This window comes from Larus michahellis, chromosome 3 (genome assembly GCF_964199755.1).
Source record: "Larus michahellis chromosome 3, bLarMic1.1, whole genome shotgun sequence".
Taxonomy (NCBI): domain Eukaryota; kingdom Metazoa; phylum Chordata; class Aves; order Charadriiformes; family Laridae; genus Larus; species Larus michahellis.
This window is the reverse complement of record NC_133898.1, coordinates 111148815-111166224: the sequence shown is the minus strand read 5'-3', so window position 1 is coordinate 111166224 and position 17410 is coordinate 111148815. Positions and strand designations below refer to the sequence as shown.

General features: G+C 36.3%; 1 protein-coding gene across 2 annotated transcripts in view; it reads left to right on the top strand.

Moving 5' to 3' along the window:
• PXDN (peroxidasin) overlaps positions 1-17410 on the top strand; it is a 92638-nt gene that overhangs the window by 43463 nt on the left and 31765 nt on the right. For both annotated transcript variants that reach the window (XM_074581727.1, XM_074581726.1), the window contains 10 exons: positions 400-471; positions 1083-1154; positions 3146-3315; positions 4657-4774; positions 6889-7058; positions 7998-8270; positions 9644-9760; positions 10954-11112; positions 13562-13674; positions 14737-14893. In XM_074581727.1, coding sequence (XP_074437828.1) covers positions 400-471; positions 1083-1154; positions 3146-3315; positions 4657-4774; positions 6889-7058; positions 7998-8270; positions 9644-9760; positions 10954-11112; positions 13562-13674; positions 14737-14893 — 1421 coding nt within the window. The remainder of the gene's footprint in view (positions 1-399; positions 472-1082; positions 1155-3145; positions 3316-4656; positions 4775-6888; positions 7059-7997; positions 8271-9643; positions 9761-10953; positions 11113-13561; positions 13675-14736; positions 14894-17410) is intronic.

Below are 17410 nucleotides of genomic sequence, written 5' to 3'. Positions count from 1 at the left end.
TTCCTGTAAAAAAAAAAAACCAAAAAACAAAAACCCCTTATTTTTTCCATATGTATTTATTCAAATATGCATACTAATGAAAATTAGACTTGGCAAAGAGTGTTTGAAATAGTATCTCCAAAGTAATGGTTTTCAGACAGGTTTTTTTGCACATATGTGCACATATATTTTGCACACGCAGACAGACACAGAAACACACACTATATAGTGGTCTGCAAACCCTTCTTGTTTGTCATGTCTTGTATTTCTTAGGTTTCAGATGATAACAGAAGTTAAACCACTACATCACTATCACCATTTAGATGTGTCAGTGTGTAAACAATAACAAATGCTTTATTTCTTTCAGCTTCATTAAGAACACTGTTTCAGTGTTTTTCTTTTTGTTTAACATATTTTCAGGTATCTGCACTTTAATCAAATAGAAACGTTGGAACCTGATTCCTTTACCCATCTTCCAAAACTTGAAAGGCTGTAAGTTTGTTTTTCTTGGGGTAAGATTCAGAAGTCAGCTTGCTTCTTTGTTTGAATTAAATCAAATGTTTGAAACTGGAAAATAATATTTTTATCATTCCCATGGATTATTTTTAATCTAAAGTTTTTTATTGTAACTACTATATAGTCTTCGCCAAGAACACTTTGGTCAGGCTGACCTTAGAGGAATGCAGAAGTGAGCATTGCCTGTGGTATATTTTTCTATTGCAAAACTATTTCCCAAAGAGCTGTGATCAATGTTTGGCCTAAAATAAATGTTATGAATGAAGAAGATGATGATTTATATTATGACTTCTCTTTTCTCTCTCTCTCTTTTTTTTTTTTTTTTAAGTTTCTTATTTGAATGCTTATGAATTCCCTTCCTTTTGGTTACTTTGTCTTTTTGTGGCTTCTTTTTCTGCATATGGACACACCAAATACACCTTGGAGGCCACTTAAAAACTAGCAGCCACTGAATTGCTGAGAAATGTTCAGTTATTTTTGATTTTGTAAAATTACTTACTGTTAAGGGACTTTCAGAAGAATGTAAATAAAATGAGTAAGTATCAAAATTTGAATTATTACATGCATATTTCTGTGCTTTTTAACAGATTTTTGCATAACAACAGAATAGCTCATTTGATTCCTGGAACATTTAGTCACTTAGAATCTATGAAGAGACTGTAAGTAAACTGAAATATTATTGAACTAAAGAAAGGTTAAATAATCTAATTATACTGCATCTCATCTTGTGATATTTATCTTCCTCGCAAATGCCTTTCATTGTGTAATCGTTTTAAATATTAAATAATTTTTCCTAAGCTGTGCTCCAGTTGTTTATGTACATAGATTGAGACCATTGCTTAATATCCTACTGTCTTTAGTGACTGACTAAATCCTTTTGTTTGTTTCCTGTATTGGAATTATTTGTAATCATATAGTCTTGTTTTGTAGAGTAAATAGTATACAGGGATCCTTCTTTTTTTTTTTATTTTAATTTTGTTAGGGGGTCTCCCTCTTGTCTATGTCTTACTGGATGATCCTTCTATGGTGTCTTTCAATATTTGATTATTTTGGTATTTTCTTTTAATTGTTTTATTTGTCTTTATCTGATGATAAAAACAGGGTTGTAAAAAGGTGCTCAATGGTTCAAGAATATAAGTATTACTTTCAAAAGGAACTTTAGAAGACAGTTCTTCTTGAAATGCCATTAACTTGGAAAATTAGAGGCTTCATAGTCCCTCAGTAGCATTTGAAAACTTGAACTCAGTAAGAGTAACCATAGTAAGGTGACTTTCAGAGAGTTTTTTTATCTCTCGCTTTGGATCTCCACTGATCTAGGATAAGCATTCTTTAAATGATACAAGACTGCTGTTTCGAGAAAGGCAGTCATGGATTCATACCCCCCTTTCCGAGAGGACTGCTGAGGGTGTGGTGGGCAGCAAGTCACCAGGAAAGAGATCACAAGAGACTTAGCATGAAGGTGATCCTGCTGGTTTAGGACAGTTGTAAAACCATACCTTTAACTGTGGGTAAAAGGCAGAATGAAGTAAATTTTTGTGATGTATGCACCTTCCAGTAGTAGCTGCTTCACTCATACCTCCCTTAAATTCTTGTGGAGTTCAAGCAAACAGAAAGTGATGCTTCTTCACATAATCCCTAGGTAAAGGGGAATTGTAATAGTGGCTGTTAGTGGAACAGGACACTGGGCAGGACTGATCTGGTATCCTCTTACCTGGGACACCTTATCTCTAAAGGTCACATCATGACTTTCATGTTCCAGACTTGAATTCTACCAGTAACATCTGATATACTGGGAGACATTTGTACAGTAACTTTTAAAATAGTTTCGCTTGTTCTTGCCTGTTTTTCGTAGCAGAACAGGGAAGAAATAGTATCTGGGCATTTATACAAGAGGTTAAAAAAAATATGAAAGACAAAATGATCAAAAAGTTTACTACCCCCAAAGATACACCAAACTGAGGTTTGCTTTGTAGTGCAATTTTATTTCCAATCTATATATAGATATATTTAATGGTACAGATTTCTGTACTTAATGTTTTTTTTTCCTACAGAGCCCTACAGCAGAAAGTGCAGTGCTCCACGTAGTAACAGGGCCCTTCACTGCTAGAAAAAAAGTCAACAGAATTTACAGGTTCTCGTTATCTGCAGTAGGCAGGTGTTTTACGACATTACTGACCCACTGAACTCAACAAGAGCTTAGTGCTTAAATAAAACTGTGGGTCTTTGTCTCAGTTGCCTGATCAGCAAAATGGGAAGTTGTAAAAATGTCAGGGTAGCTGTGAAGTTACTACAGTAATAAGTATTAAACAGAAAAAAATGTGGGGAGAAGGGTTTAAGTTCCTTATTTAAGCAAAGTCTGTATAACATCTAAATAAAACATGATTTATTCACTGGGTGCTGGAGTTAAAAAAGAAATTATTTTTTTTTTAGGTGCTTGCTATGTTGAACATACTCCTACCCTAGCAGTAAAAATAATATGCATTTTTATAATAAAAACTACCAGAATGCATATAAACAAGCGACCGTCAGCTGTATTCCATATTGCCCGTGGTCTGCATTCACAGATAAAGGTGCTGCTGGTATTGCAGAACTGCTTTGATCCTAGCAAAATAAGCTAACAGGCGCTGTGGCTGCTGCTTGTTTTGTGCAGGCGTTTGGATTCCAACGCCCTTCACTGTGACTGCGAAATCCTGTGGCTGGCGGAGCTGCTGAAGACGTACGCGGAGTCGGGTAACGCTCAAGCAGCAGCGACCTGTGAGTATCCACGAAGGATCCAGGGAAGATCAGTGGCCACAATAACACCAGAAGAACTTAACTGTGGTGGGTTTGCCACTTCCTGATGGCTTCTTTAATGTTTTAAACGTACCTAAACTGTATTTTTATTTTTTGTTAGAATTTGTTGTTCTGTTCTCTTCGGTAACACTGACCACCTCTGGTCAATATTGATTATTTCCAGAAATCGCCCTGTGCCGCTTCTCAGTTTTTGTCTGCTGCTGACAGAACTGTTTGCTTTTACCCCTCAGCCTATCTCTAATGAAACAAATGGAGCTGTGTTTGAAATTTCTCCTTGAGGAACTAAATGTGATTGTCTGGAAAGAGTTTATTTTTCCTTGTTGTATTTCAGTTTGGTCATAAAAGGATTGTCAGCTAGGGTCTTTGGTGTTATATTAATATTGTTTGGTGTCCTTTATTCTGCACAAGGGAAAGGGAAGAAAGAAGCTGTACGGAATTGCTCTTGATTTCACAGATCTTATTGTTAAAACTCTTGTTGACGTTATTGGAATTGGAGTCGGGCCACTGGATTTCTTTTTTACTCAGCTGTACTTACAAGAAGTGCCCTGCACAGGCACTAAAATCGTCTGTCAGTGAAGGATTAACGGATAAGCACTTTTATAATAATTCTTTTGTTCATCTGTATTCCTTCAGCCTAGGGGTGCAGAGGCTTGGCCCCCTGGGCACCCCAGGGCTCAGCCCAGCACCTCTTCTATTCTGAAATCAAAATACAGATTTCGCATCAAGCCATGGGCATTTGCCTGCCCAGACAAGTGATGAGAACAAGATATAAAAATACGTAAATTGTCCTTTTGGTTACGTATTGGATATAATTTTTGATCGTGAGAATTATGACCGTAGGTGTCTACAAGCTTATTGAAAACAATAGTAAAAAGGGGATTTGATGCAAGAATAATTCACATGGCATCCTACCAGCTCGCTGCACATCTAAGGAGCCTGAATATGTAAACTGCAGGAAGCAAGCTGGACAAATTATTCTGTAGGAGGCAGGTTAGGCGCTGATACTTATCTAAAGGAAGTTATTTTAAATGGCGCTTGTGCTTGCTGCTTTAAAGTTTTTCCTTCATAAGCAAATTGAACCTCTGTTCAAATAAATAAATCAGCTACTTTAAAACTTGATACAAATTTGCACAATCCATTTCCAGTCTGCTAAAAGGTCCTAAGGAACAATGGAGGAAGTCAGAAAGCCTACAGTCACTTTTGCATAGGGAAAAGTGTGTTTAATACTGATTAAGTGTATAAATATTTTAAGTTAAAACATTTGTGAAATATCGTTTTCTAGAAGGTGTATGGAAATTTTTTTATTTACCATTCTTTGGTAGTTTTAAAACAAGTAAGAGTTCCTTATACGTTTTATTGTTTATATAGAGAGGCCAAGAATTACATCAGAGCCTCAGGATGTGGACGTTACCTCAGGGAATACGGTGTACTTCACTTGCAGAGCTGAAGGCAATCCTAAACCAGAAATTATCTGGCTTCGAAACAAGTAAGTTTAAAAGAGGAAGAGAGAAACCTGATGTAAGTATGTTTGAGTGTGTGTACATTTCTGGGTGCGTGTCCACACACATTACATGCTAATAGATGGAATAGTTACAGCAGAAACATATTATGATTAAAAGAAGTATATGAAGTAATAATGGTCCAGATCTGTTTCATTAGTAATTCTAAACACTTAAGAGCTGATAAATTTAGAAAAGATTAAGTTAGGAATATAATACTATTTGTAAGATTTTTGACTGTAGCTATACCTGCAAAGTTGCTCACACCTGTTAAAACGAAATCATTTACAAGTACCAGGCAATACAATATGGATGTTTCGCACGTGTGGTTTGTGGGTTAGCTAGTGTTTGCCTACATTTTGAGGCAGAGTGAAAGCTACTTTTTTAAAGGACTCCAGCTGGATAAGAGTTAGGCTTCAGAGAAGGTTTTCCTTGAGCCCCAGCTCCTGGGGGGCAGCTTTCCTCCAAGGCGTAGCTCCAGTCCAGGAGAAGAGAGTTATATCAATTTCCAGGCTCTTCAGACCAGTACATGGAGGGCAGGCAAGTGCTTCATCACAGGGTTGTAGGGAAACTCAGGTTGGAGGGGATCTCAGGAGGTCTCCAGTGCAGCCTTCTGCTCAAAGCAGATCGTACCAGGTTGCTTTATCCAGTTGGGTCTTAAAAGCCTCCAAGGCTGGAGGGGGCATAACTCTCTGGGCAACTTCTGCTCCATTGCTTCTCATCACTGCTTAGGAGATGAAGGGAAGGGCCTGTGAAGGATGTGTGTCTCTCAGCAGCCCAAGGGCCAGCCCATTGCAGAGGGCTGCCGGAGCTCTGCCCGGTGCCTGGCTCCTCCAGCAGCGCTGGGCACAGCACGGCTGGACCAGCCACGTGGCAGCACATTCCCCCCCTTTAAACTGATGTGAATTTACGATACACACATGAATTGCGAGTTTACCACTAGATTAATCAGACTTTGGCTTAATAATGCTCTTATACAAATAGAGAACCTGATGTGGAAAATATATTCCCTCACATTTTGTATTAGCAAATGAACCATTTTAGTTTGTTAGTTGCTGGTAAAATGGAACAATGTAGAGTCCCCGTTCTGTAGCTTTGTGCTGATGTCAGTGAGAACCCCATGTGCAGCAAGGGCACAGCAATTATGGAGTATGTCAAGAGCAGAGCCTTGAACATGGATGGTATAATTATTTCATTAAAATTTTCTTTGGCTCGTGTACTTTTTATAATAAACAAAGAAAACATGTATTCAGAATACACATATGAAAGAGTTTTAAGAAGAAATTTGAGCTTGGGGTGTGGGATTATTGACTCTGGCTTGTTTCCTGGCTGCATGAATGAGAGCAAAGCTCTTTGCAAGGTAGTTGGATATGGCAAGATTTCAGTCAAAAGCCATTGACCTGTTGAGCGGTGTGTTGAACAGATCAGCAGGCAGGCTGGGTTTTGTACATAGGGGGTGAGATCTCATCCCTCCTCTGTGCTTTCTTCGTCATGCAGTGAGGGATGGAGGGAGAAACAGTTCTTTTATAAAAACCCCTAACTGTTGCAAGTTAATACCACAGAAACGTATCCATGGTATAGTCCGAAGATCTCAATTTATATTTCAAGCCAGTAGAAATTATAATCATACAAATTATCATTAGTGCTCCTCAAGCAATCTAGACAGAGGTTGGCACAAAGATGGTTTTATAGCAACTGACCCCTCTCCTAGTAGAAAGAATCTTGAGTGTTGAACTTAGCCATGTACTTCCAACGGAAACATTTTAAATTGATTCGCCAGTTAGAGCAGCCTTACAAGAAAATGAGACCAGGTATGTGTATTTTGTTCACTTTTTTCCCTGTAAGCTTTTACTCATAAAAGTATTTTGGCTTTTCATTTTGAAGATGTAATACTTGCATAAGCAAAATTGGTCCATTTTTTGTTTGTCCTCTTCTTCTTTTTAGGAGAAAACTAAAAGTTTTATTATTTTACTTAACACAGTAAAACTTTTTTTTTTTCCCTCCAAGTTATTTTGAGTAATATATTTTGGGTTTTATTATTTGGCAGTTTTCTGTGCTTGTGATTTAAAGGTTTAACTCCAGCAGATTCTTTTCTTCGCAGTAATGAGCTCAGCATGAAAGAAGATTCCCGTCTAAACTTGTTAGATGATGGCACATTAATGATTCAGAATACTCAAGAAACAGACCAAGGCATTTACCAGTGCATGGCAAAAAATGTGGCTGGAGAAGTGAAAACTCAGGAAGTTACTCTTAGATACTTTGAGTCACCAGGTAAAGAACATCAAGTCTGAATTTTGCATTCAGATAGAGAATTGTTTTGATAGATTGCTAAATATAAGGTGTTTGGCTCTGGTATGTTCTTGACATGTAGATTTCTCATGCTTGGGCAACTTAAGAACTAGATCATGAAGTTATAATATCCCCAGAACAAAAATGAAAATCAGCCAGTTAATTAATATCATAATTGCATTATGCAATTATGATGACAGTCGTATATGCTGTTTGTAGAAGGGTTAGGAAAAGATGCTGTTGCCTTGCGACGTTGCTCAGTGCAGTAATGTTCTCTCTGTATACCTGAAAACCACAGGCTTCCAAAGATGCCACTCATGAAAGCTTTGGCACACCCTGTGCAGCCATCCTTGCTCAGGAGCTTTTTACCCTGAATCTCTGTCTAGCCAGTGCTTCACGCTTGCAAGCACTAAATTCCCGTCCAGGACTGTAGTGTTTTTAAATTCCAAACTTCGCTGTGAGAAAATTTAGCTTTGATGCTCTCATCAGGTAAATTTAAAATGTCACCACAAAGCACACATATAGTTGGGAAAAGTTACAAAAATGTAGCTTAATCGGTTCTGTCTTTTTGTGCATTTATGGCAATTTTTAGCCAGTTTGTTGTCCTGGGTTCTCAGTGTCTATGCCTCTGAAGAGACCTTTGTAAAGATCATCAAATGAGAATGAAATGTTTGAAAATTGTTTTAATGGGAGTGAAGAAAAAACATCAATGCAATTATATGAGCTTTTATTTTTTTATCTATTGGTATTTATAAATTTCTGCAGCTAGATTAAAGCGAAACATAGTTTGCACCAAGATTAGAAGTATGTTGGAACAGAGTTATTAAAAAAACCCTAGATTCCCCAAACTATTGCAATATTCAGCTAAATTAGTGCTATGTGAGCTAAAAGTCATATTTAGGTATCACTTTTTTCTTACAGCCCGGCCAAGTTTTGTGATTCACCCACAAAATACCGAAGTGCTAGTTGGAGAGAGTGTTACCTTGGAGTGCAGCGCAACCGGGCATCCTCAGCCGCGAATTACCTGGACCAAAGGCGACAGAACCCCTTTGCCAAGTGACCCTCGTGTCACAATAACTCCCTCAGGAGGGCTTTACATACAAAATGTGAAGCAGGAGGACAGTGGGGAGTATACCTGTTTTGCAACTAACAGCATAGATAATATCCATGCGACTGCATACATTATAGTCCAAGGTGAGTAACGTTAAACTAGGAGTGAAGTGCTGTAAAACATATTAAAAAGAGTATATTACTTTACATTGTGAGGTTTTGTCTTAATTGTCAGAGCCAAACTAAAACCGTTAGAGTTTTTTCTTTCAATTACAGTATTCTAGCATAGCCTATAGGAAATATGCTATACATTTCAGTCAGAGTAAGATATTATGTACTAATTCTCTGAAAGTTAAGTTTCATAGATTATTCTCAGAAATCAATCACTATTGTTTTGATATGTTTATTTGTTATTATGTTTTGTTTGCCTGTAGGAGTAAACATACGGTGTCAAATTTGTGGAGGATTAAATTTTTTCTATAACAGGCAGCAATCCTAGAGATTAGAATTTGTGCCTGGAGTAGTAGAAATGGAGTTGCAAATACACCTTTTTGCTGCCTTTCTTTTGTAGGCACTGCAGTGGATGTGGAAACATTTTCTGCTGAGTTTCATGGAAACTATCAGTCTGCCAGCTGAGGCATTAGCACAGCTTTTGTGCAAACAAAAGTCAAAGTACTATAACTTACTGTGATCGCAATAATTTTCATATTGTATGTTAATAGTATGAATATGAAGTATTTCAAGAACAATATATCAAAAACCTCCTCTATATATATATATATATATGTATGGATAATATTTTTTGCAAAAGTTTTCATGCTGGAACTTCTATTTGCAAAACATTTTGATTAACCTTTAAATTTAAGTTTATTTCTATTCTCATGTTAAGATCTCTAGTTGGCAAGCAGTCTAGGTTGCAAATTCTTTGTTAATGCATTCAGTTTTTAAAGCTATACAAAACAACTTGTCCATGTGGTTTGTTTATTTATTGTTCATCAATGGATGATTGTGTTTTGAGAGCTGAACAAATTACTTCTCACACTGATAATGCCATGATGTTACTGCAGAAGTTGGCCAGTACTGCACTCACTGCTTTCCTTTTTGTGTAAAGAAGAAAACAGGCACCTCAGGATGGTTTTGGCTACATTGCATTTTCTTCACAATTTAGCTGAGGATTTTTTGAGGGGAAGAGAAGAAGGTATATTTTTAATCCAGGGAACACTGTGTTTGATTCTTACAAGTCTTACCGTACCTCTTATTTTGGATCTATGGCAGTAGATCCCAGAGGCCTTCACTGACACCAGGGCCAGGTTGTGAGGGAGATGTTCCTGTTGCCCAAGTGGCTGCCCTAAGACTCTGCCCTATAGCGGTCACAATATAAAAGAGTCCCATTAGCATCTCTTTTCCCATCAATATGAGCTATTCAAGTCACATAGGAAATGGGACGTAATTTCAGGCAGTCATGCATTTTCCAGTTGTTTTTTTATTTTTAAACCAGTTTATTTTCTCTTCTGTAGCTCTACCTCAGTTTACTGTCACTCCTCAAGACAAAACAGTGATTGAAGGCCAAACTGTTGATTTCCCTTGTGAAGCGCAAGGCTATCCCCAGCCTGTTATTGCCTGGACTAAAGGAGGTAAGCGTGTTCCGTTTTTACTTTTAAACTACTAGAATAGTGTAGCTGTCATTTTGAAGTCATTCATGCATTGAAAGGTATTGCATGTATTTCTTTAGATGCTTCAGTCTCTGAAGGAAATAGGGCTCGTCTCTTTCTGCTTTAGCTAGAAAAGACAAGGTGTCCCACAGAAGCTAGCTACCCAAGCATTTTTCATTATTCAGTAAAAAAGAGTCACTAAAATATATGTCTACGTGATAGATTTCTAATAATAAACTAAGAAATACGAGACAAATCACGTGGCCATACCTAGCACTGCCAGTTCACTGCAGAAGAAATGGAGATGGCTCTCATTAACTGGAGATCTGAAATTAGGTGGGATGTGCTCTCTTCAGGAACCAGAACAGTCCAACCTGTAACTGGCGTCCGTATAACTGCATTTCTGTCACTTAATGTGGATTGACGGGAACACTGGGGTGCACCCTGCTAACTGTTTTATCAGGTTGTGGCAGTACAGGCATTAAGACAAATCCAGTGGGAAGAAATACTGTAGTGGGTGTTTTATCAGTAAGTAAAGATTCCAGTTGAATCAGATGAAATAGCTGTAGCAGGCAAAACAAGTCTTAGGAAATTCTAAATTATGGTAGATAAAGCAGACTTCTAGCAAACTCTTGATCATTTTGATGCTAATAACATCCCTGTTTCTCCCTCTACCAAGATTGCTCCGATCAAATGAAACGTCCGGAAAGGAAGAATAGGGTACAGACAGTGATGTGCCTTTTATTTAATTTTTATTATATTCCATTTTTTCAGGGCTGTATGTATTTTTCTGTGGATTCTCTAGATGGCCTAGGCAGATGGGATGAATTGTGTCTTACACACATGGCAGTCATACGAAATGAACAGTAATAGCTGTTGCTGTTCTTCTTATGAAGCCTTCTCATTTCGTTGCTTTATCATGCTCCTTAAATGAAAATATTTATTTCTACCACAAACAGACAAGAGATCAGGATTATGATTATGTACATATGTGTGTGTTGTTTCCTTTGCGTGTTTATCTTCTGAGAAGTAAAGGTTTCAAGCTTTTTTTTTAAGAGAGTAATTTTTTCCAATTTTTATCAAATTTAAAATCTTCTGGATTTCCCTTTTTCTGACACAAAGGGACTTTGTTCTGCACTGCTATAAATAGCAAATGCTGTTGCTCTGTGTTTCAGGAGGCCAGTTGTCTGTTGACAGAAGGCACTTAGTTCTATCCTCTGGAACCCTAAGGATTTCCAGGGTTGCTCTGCATGACCAGGGACAGTATGAATGCCAGGCTGTCAATATTATCGGATCCCAACGAATTGTTGTGTACCTGACCGTACAGCCTAGAGGTATGTTCTTCATGTGCAGCTGCTGAAAAAAAAACCCAAAAGATTTAAGCTAACACTAGAATACACAGTAGTACTGTGTTTGATTTTTTTTTTTTTTTCTAAAATGTAAGATTGAGAATTAATTATTTTGATGGCACAAAATGTTAATATGAAGTAGTTTATTTTTGTTTAAAATTAAAAAACCTTTTGAAACAGAGCTTGAATAGTGCTGGGTTTCTCTTCAGGACTTTTGCTGCATTTTGCGTGATTCCTGTGTTGCTGGTTTTGAATTATAAGGTGTTTTATTATTAGTTTTATAAATTGAGCATGTCCCGCACGCTCACTTTATAAAAACTAATATGTGCCCCGATAGACTTTGTTCAAAGTCACTTGGAGACTACATAAACTTACTAAACCTGTCCTTTTTTGATGAAAGCTTGGTAGAATGAGACTATATTTTTTGTTGTTTGAAAAACTTGCTGTTGAGGGTATTGCTAACCTTTCACATTTCTGATCATTATTTCTGAGTATAGCTACTTTTAGATTCCAGGTGAGTTTTAATAAATCATGTTTATGGATACTTATCAGTATTTGTACTGAGTATCATTCCTTTAGAACAGTCTGTGTTCTGTGAAAGAGGCTTACCTGATTTACTCTTTTTTGTAAAGAATGGAGGTTTCCTTTGAGGATGACAGTGTTCCTATGCTTGGGAAAATATTTTGTTTTGTGAAAAGACCAGTTTCTTATAAGACTCTATGCCGTTAACTAAACAGTGTTAACATAATGTTTTGATATCCAGAAACAGAACACTTTATTTTACAACAGCAGAATGACCTTCGTGATGAAAAGTCATTCCTTATACTTAAAATAGGCTAACACAGGAAAAAAACAAAACCAGTCCATTTTTCTTCTGCTTTTCTTCAAGTAAATTTTAAGTAAGCTACTTCTAGGATTAATTAGAATCATATTTATGTTTATAATTTAGTAAAGTACTCTTGTGTTTAGCCAAATTCAAGGAGGTTAAACACTTAATTCAAGGCATTTCTTGTTAGTGACCTAATTTTAAACAGTATTTTAGTGAAAGGGACTCAAATGTCTTCCTTAGCTTAGGTGTTTGTCAGAAAAAAAATCCATTGATTTTTCTTAAAGAGTAGTACTGGGAGATTGATTTGTCGAAATTGAGGGCTTTTTCGCCTACATAAAATTGTTGACTAAAATTTCATAAAAGCAAATTCAATTTTAAAAAAATTTTGTAGCCTTCCAGCTGTGTTAAACTTCGCTGAACTTGCATAAAGTTTAATAAAATGATTTTTGTGTAGCTCGGGTCGCAAAATCCAGTCATCAAGAGATAGGAAATACAAGACTGAAGTCTGCACGTGCAGCCTGAAATTGGAGCTCTCCATACATTCATTGCAACGCTATTTTCAGTTGTGCTAGAAGAGAATATTTTTCTTTTGGTCTTCTAAGAAAAGGGTTGTTCGTCTGAGGAGTGTCTAGTCAGTGGTCACTGTGGCGAAATCTGTATTAATGAATACAGATTAACGGTCCAGGTCTGTTTGCTGGCATAACACAGCTCACATCCACAGAGCCAGATTCTCTTACCTCCCAGTGGATGCCTGCCTCTGGATGCCTTATTTGAAATGGTTTCTTGATAGCCGTTTGCGTACAAACAATTTAACACCAGGGCCAGATTTGGTTGGTAGTATAAATGTATGCTGCATGGCCAAATACTTCTCTGTAACAGCGCAGCCCCCACCCACTCCCCTCAAAATACAGCAGAAATACAATTCTTAATGTCTTTATAATCTTGTATGTGCTTCTTATGATGGCATCTGAGTGCTGGATGGCAATCTGGATTTGAAGGAAATTAGGATTAAAAATGCATTAATTTTCTTCACACTGGGTTTATGTAACTGTGTACCTTGTGCCCTTGAAATTGAAGGTGATTTTTCGATGTTTTAAAGCCTAGGGCTCATTGGTGGCGGGGGGGGTAGGAGCTCTGTGAAGCTCCTCAGCAAGTCAGGCTGGGGGAAATCCAGTTGAATTTGTGGAAAGTTTTTGCTTTTTATCATCTCGGAAATCTGTGTTGTTGCTATTTAAAAAGATAAAACTTTAAAAAATTGACAGAAGTTGATGGGGTATTCATTCCAGTGAATTTGTTCAGATTTAGCTATTCACAGAAATTTTTTTCAGAGCTTTAAATTTATGGAGCTTCAGTGTTTTTGGCAACTACTAGCCTGTTTTGTTAGAAGTTAAGAGTACTTAAAAATCAGCCTGAAGCAGACATCAGGAATTAGTAATTTTATTTCTAAGACAAACTCGTAAGCAACTAAAACTTGCATACAGAACAGGGTTATAGATTAAGAAATGTTGGGTAACTGAAAAAAATAAACAGTGCTGACCTCTTTTTAGATCATCTTTTGCACAAGTTGTGTTCATTCCTTGTCAATGTATTATTTGTTTTTTTTAGTGACTCCTGTATTTGACAGCGTTCCCAGTGACATGACGGTGGAGGTTGGCACAAATGTGCAGATCCCATGCAGTGCTCAAGGAGAGCCGGAGCCAGTAATTACATGGAACAAGGTACTAGATAGTTGTTCAGTTGTTGCAGAAAGGCAGTGGCTTTCCATGTCTTCATGACCAGCTATTTAAAACGCACATTGTCAAATTATTGCTTGCTCTGGTGTCTGAAAATGTTACCTGACGTTCGATAAGCAAATCTTTAATACAGACCATGTATATGGTTACCAAACCTGAATTTTATATATATAAAAAAAAATATATATGGTTATGCAAATCATTATACAGGCCAGATAAAATTCATGTTGTAGGCCTTAAAATGCCTATGTATTTTAGTGACACTCCTGTGTGAATATTCCATTCATATTCACACTTTCAATGATATTATAGATGCAGAGCAATAAAAAAGTACTGTATTGCTCAGCCCTTTGTCACTGTTAGGTTGACACTTCAACCAGGACGTGTTTCAGTAACTTCTTGGTAACCTCTCTGTGGCTTTGATTTCCCTTGGTGCTATAATTATTATATCAAACTATTAGTTAGAGTTATTAGCAGAGTTATCGGTGGTTGCTAATATTGTTCTTCAGTTTTTCGGATTATCTTCTTCTCTTCAATTAGTGAGCATTAGAAAATGTACTTCAATGAACCTTAAATAGCTTTTAGATGCATAGCACGTGAAGAATGGATACATATAAAGCTCTTGAGATCTTTTTTAGTTGGGTAATTTTGAGTAAAATCAAATATATATGTTCTCAAGAGGTGCTATCTTATTTTTGGGTCTTAAACTTTATGTGGTGAGCACCTATAACTATTAAAATACTTTGATTTATAATAATGAGTACTTTTAAAAGTAAATACATAGTATTTACTATATATATTTACTTTACTATAAAAGTAAATAAATACACTGTACAATTTAGAAGTACATTCAAGTCCTCCTGTCAACATAACAGTATGTGAGTTTTTGATATAAGTTTTTCTAAACATATTTCACTATTATCTTGGCATACAAAATAGAAATGTAAAATGTACAAAATAAAATATAAAAATAAAAGAGGAAAAGAAGACAAAAATTCAAGTTTGAAAATAGTGTTTAGAATAACTAAACATTGTGCTTTGCTGCAGGATGGAGTACAGGTAACTGAGAGTGGAAAATTTCATGTTAGTCTGGAGGGATTTCTTACCATTCGCGATGTTGGAACAGCTGATGAAGGTCGATATGAATGTGTTGCCCGGAATACCATAGGATACTCCTCTGTTAGTATGGTGCTTAGTGTTAATGGTAAGGTGTATGATTAAGAGGTATGAGTTAGATTATTAGTTTTATTCTAATTGCTTAATTTATAAGAGGCAAAAAAAGTTAATCAAATGTTAACTTCTTTCTCTTGTTTTTCTTTTTCTCCCATAATCCTCTCTTTTTTCTCTTTCTTCATTTAATTCAGGCAACTGTCTGCACAGATGTGAGTAAGATGGGAATATGTCAGCCAAAATGTCTCTAGGAGTTAAGCTTCAAAACAAAGAATGCTTTGGGCTCCAGTTAGTCATACTACTTTCCTCTTGAGATATTATCTAGACCTATTAGAATTTGCTGGTTGAATACACAGTCTAATCTCTAGGGGTAATTTGACAAAAAGTTCTGTGGCATCTTTAAACAGGCACTTACGGCGCTTGCTTAAAAATTAGGCTGCAACCATTGGGAAAGAATTCAGGAAAGTCATAATGATCTTAGGAAGCTCAAGGAGGAAACAGAAAGGAAAGGAGAATATTTGAGCTTATTCCAATTATTTGGAAGTAGTAGTGGCAAATAATAGTTATCAATTATTAATACAAAATAATTGGTAATAAAGCAAGGCTAAAGAATAACTTTGTTACACAGATTGACCCAAATGCCTTTCTCACTTATTGAGTAAAACTGCTCATTTTTCAGACTCATTTTGATGGAAAATATTAAGGAAATTGTTTGGGGTTTTTTTGTCTTTCAGTATAAAATATGACACAATATTTTTGTATCATTGGAAAATGAGCATTGAGCAGTGACTTCTTTAACATATTGGATATTGTTTCCCTGTGTTATGTCTAAGGTTCTGTATTTTGTTTACTAAATTCGTACATATATATCAGTGATTTTTTTTAATGCATCGGTTACCATGACACCAATCACATGGTTATCAACAAAACTCTTCTGTTCCCTGGCTTAAGTTGCTTTTAATAGACTATCAATCTATCCCCTCCTCTATCAAAAATAATATTTCTTCAATCTGTAAAGATGATTTCTGAGAGAAAAATTTCAGGACTGGGAATCATTTGATGATAAGGTTTCATCCACATACACGAAGTTTACAGAAGAAAGTCTATAAAAATCAGTTATCTCAGTTACTCTGGAGATGCATAGAAAAAAAGTTGTGTTTTTTTTTTCTTTAAAAAAATATAATACTGTGTTGCAGTATTAACTGCGTGGCACACAGGCACTCTCCAAAACAACTGAAATGAGGGTAGCAAACCTGTAAATGATATTTCTCCTTAAAATAAGTAGCTTATGTGATAATGTTCCTGTATGGTTGCTTTGAAAATGAAGCTGCCAAGCAAGGAGGGCAGTTAGTAATTAGATTGGATCAGGGACTGTTACCAATCAGGCACTGTAGAAAGGGTCGCCCGGTTTTGAATGCTGGGGGGAATGCATTGTCAGCAGCCTCAGGGCAGAGAAAGGGGCTTCAGCTACAGCTGTAGAGTGTGCCAGGGACTGTTTTATTTGACAGTATAGATAATTAAGTTTGATTACCCAGCTCTAGATTCTGAAACTTATACAGACACAGCCTAAGCTGCCAGTTATGAAGGAATAATGAAATATTGCCTAGAAAAGAAAAAAAAAAAAAAGTCATGAAAAGCTTGCAAACACAACGGGTTTTATGTCAGCTGATTTTGTACATCTGCTGGTTTTATTCCAGTCTATTTGCTTTGGACTTTTTTGCCTACTTTGCCCTTCTTCCTGTGTGACTTTTCCAATCTAAACACACTCTGGAAATTGTTAGTTGTTGCCCCTGGATCTGGTAGTTCTTGGTTTAGGCTGAAAGGAAGGTTATTAGTCTTAGATACGTTGTACAAACATCCAGCTGCAACTGGGTGCTGCATAAAAAGGCAGATGAATGGGCCTATGCATTAGTGAGTTTCCAGTATTATGCAGTCGTTAAATAGCTTTTAAGCATGTGATTTTTAAAGTAGCATTAAAAAGCGAAATAATTTTAAAGTAGAAAACAAAGTAATGAGCAAAGTAAGTAAAATATTTGTGGCCCTTTAAAATCAACGTGTGTTGCTTACTAGACTATGTTCAGGAGAGGAGCAATGTAAATTTACTGTAGCTATTTGGGAATATATAAAATTCTGTGTTTTCTTTTTAATTTTGGGGTTTTTTTTGTGTTTTGTTCATTTTCTTGTGACATCTCTTCAAATTTGTGATGCATAAATTCTAAAAGGCAAATTAAGTTTGTCAGTATTTTCCACTTGTTGTAACACAGTCATGTAAACTCTTTAAATTCTTACATTGAATTCATTACTAATTCAGTACTACTTGAAATCAAAGGGAATACTTGCATTGATTTCAGTGACTATAGGTCAGGCTTTTGATATCAACACCTGAAAGTTGATAGTACACCACACCAGAAAAAAACCCTTAATAATAATTCTTTTTTTCTTTGGTCATTTTTACTTGAAATTGGAGGACTAATTAATGGACAGTTAAACGCTGCATGCATTTTTCTTCACTTTTTTTTTTTTTTTTTTTTAGAATTATAAGCAATCTGAC